The 13,284-nt window shown below is 35.0% G+C and overlaps 4 protein-coding genes across 4 annotated transcripts; 2 read left to right on the top strand and 2 right to left on the bottom strand.

The window, feature by feature from the left end:
- LOC109343982 (24-methylenesterol C-methyltransferase 2) lies at nucleotides 525–1,905 on the top strand. Its single transcript, XM_019582533.1, has one exon. It carries the CDS (start codon nucleotides 576–578, stop codon nucleotides 1,647–1,649), a length of 1,074 nt encoding a protein of 357 aa, XP_019438078.1. The 5' UTR covers nucleotides 525–575; the 3' UTR covers nucleotides 1,650–1,905.
- Nucleotides 4,464–5,396, bottom strand: LOC109343981 (uncharacterized protein At1g76070-like). The gene has a single exon (XM_019582532.1). It carries the CDS (start codon nucleotides 5,310–5,312, stop codon nucleotides 4,593–4,595), a length of 720 nt encoding a protein of 239 aa, XP_019438077.1. The 5' UTR covers nucleotides 5,313–5,396; the 3' UTR covers nucleotides 4,464–4,592.
- LOC109343972 (pentatricopeptide repeat-containing protein At1g20300, mitochondrial) lies at nucleotides 7,862–9,617 on the bottom strand. The gene has a single exon (XM_019582522.1). The coding sequence runs from the start codon at nucleotides 9,491–9,493 to the stop codon at nucleotides 7,916–7,918; it is 1,578 nt and encodes a 525-aa protein (XP_019438067.1). The 5' UTR covers nucleotides 9,494–9,617; the 3' UTR covers nucleotides 7,862–7,915.
- Nucleotides 10,821–12,803, top strand: LOC109343978. The gene is made up of 2 exons (XM_019582529.1): nucleotides 10,821–11,378; nucleotides 12,221–12,803. The coding sequence occupies exon 1, from the start codon at nucleotides 10,882–10,884 to the stop codon at nucleotides 11,335–11,337; it is 456 nt and encodes a 151-aa protein (XP_019438074.1). The 5' UTR covers nucleotides 10,821–10,881; the 3' UTR covers nucleotides 11,338–11,378; nucleotides 12,221–12,803.

Below are 13,284 nucleotides of genomic sequence, written 5' to 3'. Positions count from 1 at the left end.
AGTAAAAAGTTATAATATATAAGTAATATTTAATTAAAAATAAATTTATAAAAAATGTGAACTTTTTTTGTAAAGTGAATGTAAAGATTTATGGATAATTAATATATCATTAATTTTTAAATTTTTATTTCTATTACTTTTTTAAAAATAAAAAATAATTAAAAATAGATGATTAATAAGTAATGGTACAATCATAATGTATGAAACTTATATACTATAACTAAAATAAGAATGAATATCACTTATTCAACTTTTAGTATCATACTCGTATACTAAACTAATTAACAAATGACATCTAATTAAAAAGAAAAATAATAAAAACATAAAATATTTTTTTTATATACGAATGCGATTCAACGTGGACACAAAAACTTTTTGGTAAAGTTAAACTTAGTCCTAAACTTAACCCATCTAAAAAAGTTAAAAGAGCACCAGGACAAAACTCATTGGTGCAAAGTAGTGTTACCCCACTTCCTCTTACTAGTTAACCCCATTTTTCCAAACTAGGTTCACAAAACTCTTCTCTCTCTTCTCTCTATTCTCTATTCTCTATTCACTTCACACCTTTTCTGATAATGGACTCTCTCTCTCTCTTCTGCACCGGCGCTCTCATCGCCGGCGGCCTCTACTGGTTCGTCTGTATTCTCGGCCCCGCCGAACAGAAAGGAAAACGCGCCACTGATCTCTCCGGCGGCTCCATCTCCGCCGAGAAAGTCCGTGACAACTACAACAGCTACTGGTCCTTCTTCCGCCGCCCTAAGGAGATCGAAACCGCCGAGAAAGTTCCCGATTTCGTCGACACCTTCTACAACCTCGTTACCGACATCTACGAGTGGGGTTGGGGCCAGTCCTTCCATTTCTCCCCTTCCATCCCTGGGAAATCCCACCGTGACGCCACGCGCCTCCACGAGGAGATGGCCGTCGATCTGATCGAAGCTAAACCTGGACACAAGATCCTGGACGTAGGTTGCGGCGTTGGTGGTCCCATGCGTGCAATCGCATCCCACTCGCGCGCAAACGTGGTGGGAATCACGATCAACGAGTACCAAGTAAACAGAGCGAAATTACACAACAAAAAAGCAGGTCTCGACGCGCTCTGTGAGGTCGTGTGTGGAAACTTCCTGGAGATGCCGTTCGCGGATAACAGCTTCGACGGCGCGTACTCAATCGAAGCCACATGTCACGCGCCGAAGCTCGAAGAGGTATACGCTGAGATATTTAGGGTTTTGAAGCCAGGTTCTCTTTACGTTTCTTACGAGTGGGTGACGACAGACAAGTACAATTGTGATAATGCGGAACACGTGGCAGTCATTCAGGGAATAGAAAGAGGTGACGCTTTACCAGGGCTAAGAAGCTACGATGATATTGCTGAGTCAGCAAAGAAGGTTGGGTTCGAAGTGGTTAAAGAGAAAGATCTGGCTAAACCACCGGCTCAACCATGGTGGAGCCGGTTGAAGATGGGTCGAGTCGCTTATTGGAGGAACCACATTGTGGTTACAATTCTAGCTGCATTGGGAATCGCACCAAAAGGAACCGTTGATGTTCATGAAATGTTGTTTCACACTGCTGATCATTTAACTCGTGGGGGTGAAACCGGTATTTTCTCTCCTATGCACATGATCCTTTGCAAAAAGCCTCATTCATCATAAACTCAGGTAACGTTACAACATTCAGTTACCTCTGCTTCGGTTACTCAATCTCATTTTTTTTATATATTTTAATTTTACTTTGGATTTAACTTATTATTATCATTACTATGAACTTAATGTAATTTCGTCTATTTTAAATTTTGCTGCTGCTTCTGCTGGGTAATCGTTGTATTGGTTTTTGAGGATGCCAGTTTCTTCATTTTGCATTTATTTTAGCGGAATTTATTACTTAGGATAAATGATATTTTGATGGGAATGAATGGCATGATATTTATTATGGTTATAATGGATGGTGGGGAATGAGGATTTTTTTTCATTTCCTGTATTTAAATGGTACACATATCATGTCTTATAAATTGTGTCACTATAATATTAACTCTAATTCATCAGAAAAATAATTAATTTTTTAACTTAAAAATATTTTTTCTTTTAAGGTATATGCACAATTTACGGGGTAATAGATGTTGTTAGGTGTTTAAATTGGAGAAAGAGAAATAGAAATCGCTTCCTTTAATACTAGTGGGTCGATTGATTCACAAAATTTACGGATGAAGGAGAAGGAATCCTCACGGATCTGACGAGATATAATGTGATAGATTAATTGCTTAATGAATGGGTCTACTTTTGGACCGTATAATAATAGTAAAAGTTAAAAAATGAGGTGTGAAAAAAGTTGTACACATGTTAGATGCTACATTAGGTGGCCACCACTAGTGCTTAACTTTACACTGGTTGTAGCGTTGTACCGTAACGTGGTTATGTTTGATAGCTTTTCAGGCTCTGAATCTGGACAGAGATAAAATATATCATCGATCACTAGTTTTCTGTCCTGGATCAATCAAATATTGTCAATTTATAAAAATAAAAAAATTAAAAATGAAATGTAGTATTCTGATTGGTCTAAAATATAAAATGAGACAATATTAAGAACTGATAATTGTTGTCCCCTGAATCTGGCCTTTTGAAGCATGTTGTGTTGCTTTTTTTATATGGTTTTACTCTTGTCACGCTATACCTGGTTTTTTGCTTCTGAAAGGCCACAAATACGACGTCATTTAAGTTTACTCTGGACCTGTCTATGCTTTTTTTAGCCCCTCTTATCTTGTTCCCGTGACACTAGCTATGTTTCTTTAAAACTAAAGCCGTATCATTAATATATTCATACTCAACGTTTTATTATTTACTATACATTATAACATCAATGTCATAGCAATATACAATCATATTATACTCTCTCTCTCTCTCTATATATATATATTCTATTTTATGAGTTCCTTTTCTGTACTCAAAAGGTAAAAGCTACGCTGTACATACAAATCAAACGGCAAGATATTCAGCAAATGTTGTGCACCACACCTTTTTTTCTTAATCAAAATGGGTCGTGTGGATTGAAGTGAACAACTTTTTTTTTGTTTATTATTTTTACATCATCCCAGTGTTTCCTTTTAGAAAAAATGCTGTCACATTTAAATTAGTGAGAAACCATTACGGAAAAGAAAGGAGCAAGCATGTTGTTAACATTTTTAGACCCAATGTGAATGAATACTTGGCGCTTTCTATTTTGTCCGAAGGCTTATATGTTCTCTAATAGGTTAGCCTAATGGCTTTTTCAAGTGTATATTACCATCAATAGTATCCTATTTTGCATAATTTTTTCTATACAAAATTTAGTCAGAACTTGTAATTTGTACGATTTATCTAAGATGGTAGTTATTTCATCCGAAGAGTACCTAAACATTAGTGGATGGTGTTTTTTGCATAACCCAATTTAGGGGTGGAGTGGATAAGAAGCCCAACATGATTTTCACTCTTTGCTAAGAGAAAATAAATACTGTGATTATCATAGGAGTAGCCTATTCCTCAACGTGATCATGTGATGCACCCTTCTCGTTCCACCCTTTGGTTATGAATTTTTTTCATCAAACATACACACTATTTAATCAATATATGTTAACCCCGCTAGATTCCAAAAAGACCAAAAAATTAAGGATATGATTTTTATGACATTTCGAAAGGATTATTTCATTACTCACTGGATGATAAGATATCCTTAGTAATACAAAAATGTAACACGCGAAAGTTAACCATTTATCAAATGCAAGAAGTATATTAAAAATATTTTTTGAAACAATAAAAACTTATAGATATAATTGACTTTTCCATATGCAAATAAATGTAATGTTAAATTGATATTGGGTATACAGCAACGTGCTTCTATAATCCCGGGTTTTCCATTCCACTTTAAAATAATCGTAAATACATTTAGGGTAGCCAAGGTTACATACTCAAAGCATTAGGTACAAGAGCTACAAACATGAGAGTCACGACTCACAAATCCTATGGATTGAACTATTTAGTGTTTTTTCTGTTACATAAACTGCATATTTTGTAATTAATTTCATAAATAAAAATGATGTTAGTTTCCAATGATATAATAATGTCCACCTTCTCGTCCATCATACGTTTAGTTTTGATATAAATTTAGCGTAATTAAACACTGATTTTCACTTTTAAAACATTGTAGTCGGTATGATGTTATTCCTTAATAAGACTCGAAGTGATACATGTTAAATTCTTGTCTGAGCTTATTATGTTCGAACCCTTCATGACCTATAAGTAATTTAACCAAGCCCATAGAATTGAAATCCTATTTCAGACAGTTCAAGATTGGCCCACTTTTCTTTCAAGCAGAATATTAAAATTTTATATACTATTTGACATCATCTAATATTCATATTTAATCGTTGACTCTTACAAAAAAAAGAAAAAAAAGAAATGGATATGCTAAAACAAAATCAACTAGAATTATGAATGTGGAGACAATATGAAGTGATGTACCATATATTATATACACATGAAATGCGACCCTGTAACAATATGTAGCAATTAATTTATCCACATCTAATTGATACAACAAACAAACAAATAAACTGAGACAAATCTTCATTTCAATGACTCAAATTGAAGTGGTTTTGGTTGTGCCATTGTTCTTCTTTTCCATAGATTAATCTCTTTTCTTGGCTTCAAATCAATCACACCTTCACCATAGTAACCACCATTGCCACTACTACAACTAATCAAAATGGGTGCAGAGAAAGGGATTATAAACCCTTCAACTTTTCCTTCATCATCAACTCTATCTTCATCAGAACAGCAACAATCTATTTCATGTGGCACCACCTGATCCTTCCAATCAAAATCAGCAAAAATGTCACGTCCACTTTTAAAACGCTTCATATGACTCATACTTGTTACTCTTTCCACAACCATATTCTTATTACAATCTAGTTTAGCTGAAGAAATAGATTTTGGTTTTGCTGCATAGAATAACATCTTTTTAAACGTGGACACATTCTTCTTTACCTCTATCTCTTTTGTCTTCGCTTTCTCAACCCTTTTCTTATCGTGTTTGATTTGTCCCATGCATGAGATTTTTGGTGAAGTGGGTTCTTGATAATCAATGTCATTATTGCTCCCACGGTTGGGTTTTTTTCTAGTTTCATGTGGAATCATAGAGCCTGAAAAACCCTTATTCCTTGTGTTTTCTGATCTTGATTTGTGAATCCTGCTTGGACTAAATGGAGGGTTTTGGAATCTCATTGCTGCTACTGCTTTTGGTAGAACCTTCAAGATTTTGTTTTTTAGCTTAAGCTGTTTCTCCATGAAACAAAGAAAAGTTTTTTGAGAAGGGGTTGGAGTATGATTTTTTAGGTATTTGAAGGTTGAAGTATATGATATTTTTGTATGTTATGAATTATGATGATGGGGTTGGAATATATTTATATAGTTTGAGTTTTTTATGAAGGTTAGAGGATGAAACTACCACATGTTAAGAAAGGGTTATAATAAGTTAAGGTATTATTTGATTTTGTCAAGAGTGGTTGGAAATGAAGAAATGGTTTGGTCAAATAAAAACTGTGTGACACGGGAAAGAAACGCGTCTATCTTTCTCCAATAATTGCAAGTCAAATAAATACTTATTAAAGAAGATTTGTATGCTTATTAGATAAGAATATAAATAATTTTCAATGAAAATAACGTATGGAGATAACTTATCTCAGTTGGCCAGTAATAATATAATATGTGTACGATTTTGTTTAGTTCTAGAAATATTTTTATAGAAAATAATTAAATATGACATATATTATGATTATAATGGTTAGAAGAGATAACTTATATCCTTATAAGACGGGATTCTTATTCTCTTCATAAATATATAACAAAGCCGCTCTTATGTACTCAATTTGCTGGACTTTTCCTGAGTTGTTTAGATCCAACCACTGAACATAAATGTGATGTGAGTTTTCTACAATAAAACAAGATAACGATGACCAAAATAGCTTGGTAAAATAAGACAACTAGAGTGTGTCACTACATTACATAAACGTGGATTTGAAATGTGTGAAACCAGATTTATATTACTGGTTGTTGACACTAAGTATTTAAAATTTATTTTAATGTGATATTAAACGTGTTAAGATATTGTTTAAAATCTTTTGTGATATATATCTATATTTAGTTTGTACTTACTACTTAGTATTATCAAGAAAAATTGTAGTTATACAACTTAATTTTAAGTTTCCTTATTATATTCTTACTAACAATTTATATCTCTGCCAGTTGAGCACGTGCATATCCTTGCAAAACATGTCATATAATGTGGGTTTGAATATCCTTAACTCCACGTGTGAATAATGGAATTCTACATGGTCTAGTGAGCTTTTCAGTTTTCACAACACTGTGAATAACTAATCAATGAACTAACTACTTAAATTTTGTTAAGACAAACATCATTTGATTGCCACCTCATGGTGGGTTAAGTTTAGTGTTGTTGATTCATTTTGATGGAAGAGCTGCATAAACGTATCTTTTGTCCCACAATTTGTACAACTCAACCTATGTGTCATGAGTTATTATTGATCAGAAAAATACTTAATAATTAAACTTTTAACTTCGATACATTTCTTTCAATCAATTACAGCTCAGGACACATAAAGTAATACAAAAGGTGGGACAACAGATATGGACATAAGAGGGCTCCCTCTTAAAGAACTAAAACTTTTAAGCTGCTTAAACCCAGAATCCACTGAAGATCAACAAGAGAAAGACTACCAATAGATTAAAATGATAGAATCATAAAACAAGGATCAGGAATTGAATAATGCATCGCCACACAAGATTCCTTATCCAATGTGAGATTTACATTGTTTTGCACAATTTCATTTGGGAAAATTGCTTCTTTAAAAATGTAAATTGGTTTGAGACATTGCAAACTTCATAGTATTAAATTCACAGTTTCTGTACTAATAGATAAATCCAAATCACCATAATAAGAAATTATAAACAGCAAGAAAAAATACAGATGCAGTATCCCAGAAAAACAGAGAACTCAAGCTTCACATCTACTCCAAATCACCATACTAGAAATATGAAACATTTTCTAGGCAAACAGGGACATGAAGAGAACATTGGACATCATCTTCATACAATCATTTGTCAATTACTATCAAAGGTTGGTGGACTAGTTCACATCACACTGATAACATTACCTACACCTATGCAAGATATATCAATCTTGTTGGAACACACCAAAACTTGACGGTATACATTTTTCTTTCAGTCCAACTTCCTATAGCTTCTAAACCAAAATTTAGCACTATGAGAAAATAAATAGCAGGGGTAGTAGAGATAATGAGTAAAGGACGGTCCAATGTACGAAACTCTCACCTAGTGTGGTTTGGGGAGAGTATATGTCTTACCCCACAAGCGGAGATGTTGTTTCCATCTTGGTCACTAAGCAATAACATCACTGTTGTGTCGTGGCTCAGCCTCGGTAGATGTAATGACTGAGGAAACAAAAATTGAAAACTCAGAGTCACAGTTATGGATTCCCCATATTGATTTGACACCTTATAAGTTTCACAAACTTGCAATTAGAGAACAAGTGCATTATTGAATACCCAAAAAGGATACTAGTGCCCCTTAATTGCAGGGCCAGTGAACTACATCAAACAACATTTGTAACATTTTCTTTCAAGAATAGCACCTAGAGTTCCAGCAAATCAAAGTATATCATGGCCATCAAAATTTAATCAAATTAAAAAAATATCCAAGACCTTTAGCACCTAACAAACATTGATAAGAATTGGAGCCTCTAAATATAAGAAAAAAGGCTTAAAATTTTTGCTTCAACTATTGCACAGTCAAATAATACCATCTTTTTATAGTCCTATTTGGACGTATCTTATTCAGCTCATATTCTTCGTCTACAACGGGCGAGAGACAAATCCCCTTGCAACCATCTTATCCACCAACTCCTCGTGCATTTTAAGCTGTCCTGCATTCCTCAGCAGCTCTAGAACCATTTCATAAACTGATAGATTTGGATTTAGGCCTTTCTCCACTACCATCTCCTTCATTAACTTGTAGGCATTGTTCCAGTGCCCCATTGCACAATACAACATAATCAAAATTCGATAAGTATTCACATTAGGTTCAACTTGATTCTCGTCCATTTCCTTCTTTAATTTCAGAACCATATCAGTTGATTTAGAGTCAGCAAACATTCTCATCAATATATTATACGTCAGTGTATTAGGCTGACACTTCAGTTCCTTCATTTTAGCATACATCCGATGAGCGCCATTAACGTCATGTAAATTAGCAATGCGTCCATAAATTGAATTGAAAGTGGACACATTAGGATCAACCCCTTTCAGAACCATCAAATTGAGAACCTTCACAGCTTCGTCGAGATTCCCATCTCTACAATGACACTCAATTAGAAAATTATAGCTAATTGTATCAGGATCACAACCGAGCCTCTTCATCTGATTAAAAACCTGCAAAACCTTTTCAGTCTTCTTAGCCTTCACATGAACCCTCATTAGACTATTAAAAGTAACCACATTCGGATCACAACCCGAATCTATCATCTCCGCAAAAACATCATGTGCGCGACTAATCTGACCACACCGACACAGCGAGTCAATCACAATGCTATAAGTATAAACATTAGGCTTGATTCCTGCCACCTTCATATCCCTGAATACCTCCTCAGCCTTCGATATATCACCAGCGCGACACCAACCATGAACCAAGCTAGTGTACACTATAACATCCGGCTCAAACTTATCCTTAAGGCTATCGAAAAACGATTGCGCCTCACTCGCTCTCCTCTTCTTACACAACATACTGATCACAATTGAAAATGCAACCTTATCAGGCTTACAACCATATTCCTCCATTCGATTAAACGCGTGAACTGCCTCAGCAGCAAGTCCAGCTCTCACGTATCGCCGGACGAGGATAGAGAACGTGTCAATGGTAATCCCAACGCCACGAGATTTCATCAAATCGATCAAATGCCATGCCAATTCGAAGTGCCTGAGCTTTCCGGCGAGGTCGATTATCTCATTGTAGGGCTCAGGCGACAAAGGGAACCCGTCGAGAGTAGTGGCCCAGTTGAAAAACCCGAGTGATTGGTGAAACGGTATTCCATGGTGGACCCCACCGCATTTCTCTATAACCCTTCGTGCGATTGAGGGTGTGAGTAAATGAACGGTGGAGATCTTCGCGAATTCTATAGAGAGATCGGGTATAATAAGGTTCGGGGTGGGTGGGGTAGGGTTAAGGTCCGGGTTAGGGTTTTTGCTATAGTGGTCTTTAATGAGGGAGTGGAATTTTTCAACTATGTTTGTTTCTTCTAGGGTTGATAGATTAGTGTGGTTTAAGTCATGTTGGAGAAGAGGTTCTGAAAGTAAAGATGAAGTAGAAGAGTAGAGTTTGAAAGTGTGTGGTAAGAGAGAGTGGTGCAAACGTAGCTTTGAGATGATGAAGGCCATGATGGATTTTAGTTGAGATTGAAACTGGAAGGTTTAACTTAATGTGAGTGGTTTATTGGCGGCGCTGTGTGAAAATGGGTTAGAAAGCTTCCGGTCAAGTGATTTTTAGGTTGGATAATAGTTCGAGGAGATCTATAGTTTGAGACGATTGTAATTAGGTCTTTATAATTACGTTTTTTACAGAAGTATTTATGTCAAAATATCTCTAGTGAAATATTTACTGCCTAATTAAAATATTATGTTTTATGAGGGTCCTCTGATGTTTTTGGTATTCTTAGGGGTATCTCTTTAATTTTTATAGGTAAGGAATTAAATTTTTTGGGGTTTGTGACTGTTTCTCTTAATAAGTGTCGCATTTAAGAATCAAATTCTCGATCTTGCGAATCCAGTGAAACTTTATACTACTAAACGTTAGTGAGGAACTATTAACAATGTGACCTTAAAACAAGTAACTACAGAAAGAAATTTCGTGCAAAACTTTAAGCATTTATAAATTTTAAAATAAACCTTGATGTTGATAGGAGTTGTTTAGTTGATCAACATTTCATTAGTGGGTAATCATAAAGGTCAATAACTTTTAGGATGTTTAGTCAATTTTAGGATAGAGTCTTCCATTTTAACTTAATTGTTGGCTATAAAATATTGTTTCACATTGGTTTATAACTTAAAACACTGTCATGTTATCCTTGAATCTGATTGTTTAGAAGTGATGTAAATTTTTACTCAAGATATTTCTATTCATATATATATATCAATCTCAACCATTATTAATGAAATATGTCATTGGCTCACAACATGGTGAACCGTTCATTTCAGATTGTTGCAAGACACAAACACGCCCCGCACCCCCATGCGAGGGCCATCCCCCACACCCCCCAAATGGTGCCCAACCCCACTCCCCCCATTACTCCCTCTGCCTATACCTCCGAGTCGGAGGCCCAACCCAAGTTTGTGTCTCGACCCTACGGTGGTGACCCTTGCTTAGTGAAGATCATGCGATCCATGACTTTGGTGAGGGTGTCATACGATAGGCTACATACTAGACGAAAAAGGGACTATATGTCTATCATAGACTTTACAGCAATTCGACTAATTTCACACACGAGTTTCGGCTCCATAGTCTAGAATTTAGCACCTCTAATAGCTCTTAACATCCTTGAGTTTGATTTCCCTTGTGGGTATTATAGTTTTTCTTTTCTCTCCTTGCAATTACAAAAAAACACTAGCATAGAGAATAACTGTGGGCCAGGGCTAAAATACAACAATAAACTGGGCTCAACAAGGCCCATAAGTGCAATTCACACCAAATGACCGAACTCACATAAACACGAGAGGGACAGAGAGAATACTTGAATTTCGGAAGAAGAAATGAGCGTAGAGCTTCAACCATGGCCTTACGCATCAGATTCAAATCAATCGCTGCAAAGCGCGTGTACTTTCAGCAACGCCATTTGCACGAAGGTCCAGACACAATAGACGAGCTTCTAGAGAGACATTTAGAGAAGAAGGACAAAAAGGTAAATTCCCTTGACGAAGATGAACAAGAGTTATTGAATCGAAGAAAACTCACTAGCACTCGAAGAGAAGCACTGAGTCTCTACCGTGATATAATTCGTGCCTCTCGGTTCTTCACATGGCCAGATTCAAATGGAGTTCTATGGCGTGACCTTCTTAGAGAAAACGCGCGTAGAGAGTTTGAAGAAGCAAGGTTTGAAACTGATCCGGAAATTGTAACACGGTTGGTTATTGGAGGCCGTGAGGCTTTGGAATCGACTATTGATAAGGTTGTGGAGAAGCAGAAGGAACAGCTTCAGAAGGAACGTGGCGGTGGTGGTCAACGTTGATTTTATATTGATTGTTGTTATGCGATAATAATCTGATTAAGGTAATGGAGCTTTTTTGTTTATTATTATTATTATTATTATTTAAGTTAATTGGTTTATTGTGAATTGCGAATATGAATTTCTTAGTTATAAAATTGAGAAAAAGATGTATATGTAAAAGGTGTATATGTAATATAAATGAATCTTGAATGATGCATATATATCATAATATATAAAATTACCGGTTTGGAAAACCTAGCAAGGGGAGTAGATCATATGGAGGTTAGTCTAATTTTTAGAGTCAGACCAAGAACAAGAAAGACCATAGGCGAAACAATTTAAGAAACTTAGATACTGATACTATGTTAATGAACATGAATTATGATAGAATAATACGAAGTCGTTTGATCCATGAAGCTGATTCTACCTAGTGTGATTGAGACTTGATTATTGTTGTACACTTGATAGGTTAAGATAAGGACCTGTTAGTAAATAAAAAAAGCAAGGACCTATTATACAGAAATATTAGCGCACCAACTCTAGTGTTGCTGGATATCTGGCTATGGTAAACACATGCCTTCTTCACCTACTGTTATGAATCTGTTGTTAATCATTTGGGTGAAACTGGATCCTTCCTCTCTCAACACATGATTTTTTAGTGTTTTTTTCCAATTCTAGCATTTTGCTTATTGTACTTTTCAATTATTACAAGGTTCCATAGTTTGTCTAACATTTTCCTCCGATTATGCTATGTAATTGTTATGTGATCAAAGTGTTAGATGTTTTAGTACATCTCTATGTGCTTGTATTGTTGATGAAGTGACTTGGTTTTATCAAGAAGCTGATGATCACATAGTCATTACTGAATGTATTGATGCAATTTTCATGCTTTATCTTGTTACAGTGTGGATGAGGGGATGATAGTCTTATGTTCAAGTCCTCGCTTGAGATTGAGAACAAGAACGGGAGACTTATGACTTAATAACAGTCATTTTTAAATGTATTGTGCAAATTTTCATGCTTTATCTTATCCCAGCATGTAGGAATGGGTGATAGTAGTGTGATAGTCTTATATACAAGTTTTCAATTGAGGTAGAAAAAGAAAAGAAAACAAACGAAATTTGATGACAATTACCAGTGTTAAGATAGCTTGCTTTATAATTTCGTTACTCATGTCTGTTTGCAAGTGATTTTCCTTCTAGTTTATTCTGAAATTATTTATGTGCAAATGCCAATACTGTTAATGAACAGCGGTCATATGGATAGAGAAAAAGGAATGAAGATCGGATTTTGGTTTTGAGTTTTGACAAAGCTTGATGGTACAAATATATGAATATCATGATTAAGAAATGTTCACAGAAATGAGATTGTACTGAAGTTGTTAATTTGAAACACCCCCTCTTAGTTGATTGTTATTTTTTCCCCTATAGTTGGATATCTTCATATAGTTTGTCATATCCTATTAAAATGTTGGGTTTTGTGAGCAAGCAGAATGGGATATGTATATTTTCTATTCTATGGTGGTTTGGTTAGAAATGAGGATGATAAAATAATACATTAACACGGGTTGTTACATAAATTGGGTTAATGCATAATACTGTATTCTTTTACAAAATCAACATATAAATTCTCGTGTTACAAGAAAAATAACATTCATCACAAATTCTTATTTTATTTACACGTGATATGTTACTTTGTGCTCTAAACGGATTTATATGTTGCAATAAAATAAACCAGAGAGTGCTAAGGTTACAATAAGAATTATTATTATGTTTTGCTTCCTTAAAGAGAGTGCTAAGGTTACCACCTTACCGTGTAACAATAAAAAAATGTAACTCCATCGGGTTATTATACACTTGGCATGCCATTATATAGAAAAGAGTGAAATACACTCTTACCCTAGTGAAATTATATAAAATATCATTTTTTTTATATCTACATAAATTATTCTTAATCTATATATATATA

The sequence above is a fragment of the Lupinus angustifolius genome, chromosome LG03 (assembly GCF_001865875.1).
Source record: "Lupinus angustifolius cultivar Tanjil chromosome LG03, LupAngTanjil_v1.0, whole genome shotgun sequence".
Classification (NCBI taxonomy): domain Eukaryota; kingdom Viridiplantae; phylum Streptophyta; class Magnoliopsida; order Fabales; family Fabaceae; genus Lupinus; species Lupinus angustifolius.
Note: the sequence above shows the minus strand (reverse complement) of the source record. Positions and strands in the feature narration are given on the sequence as shown.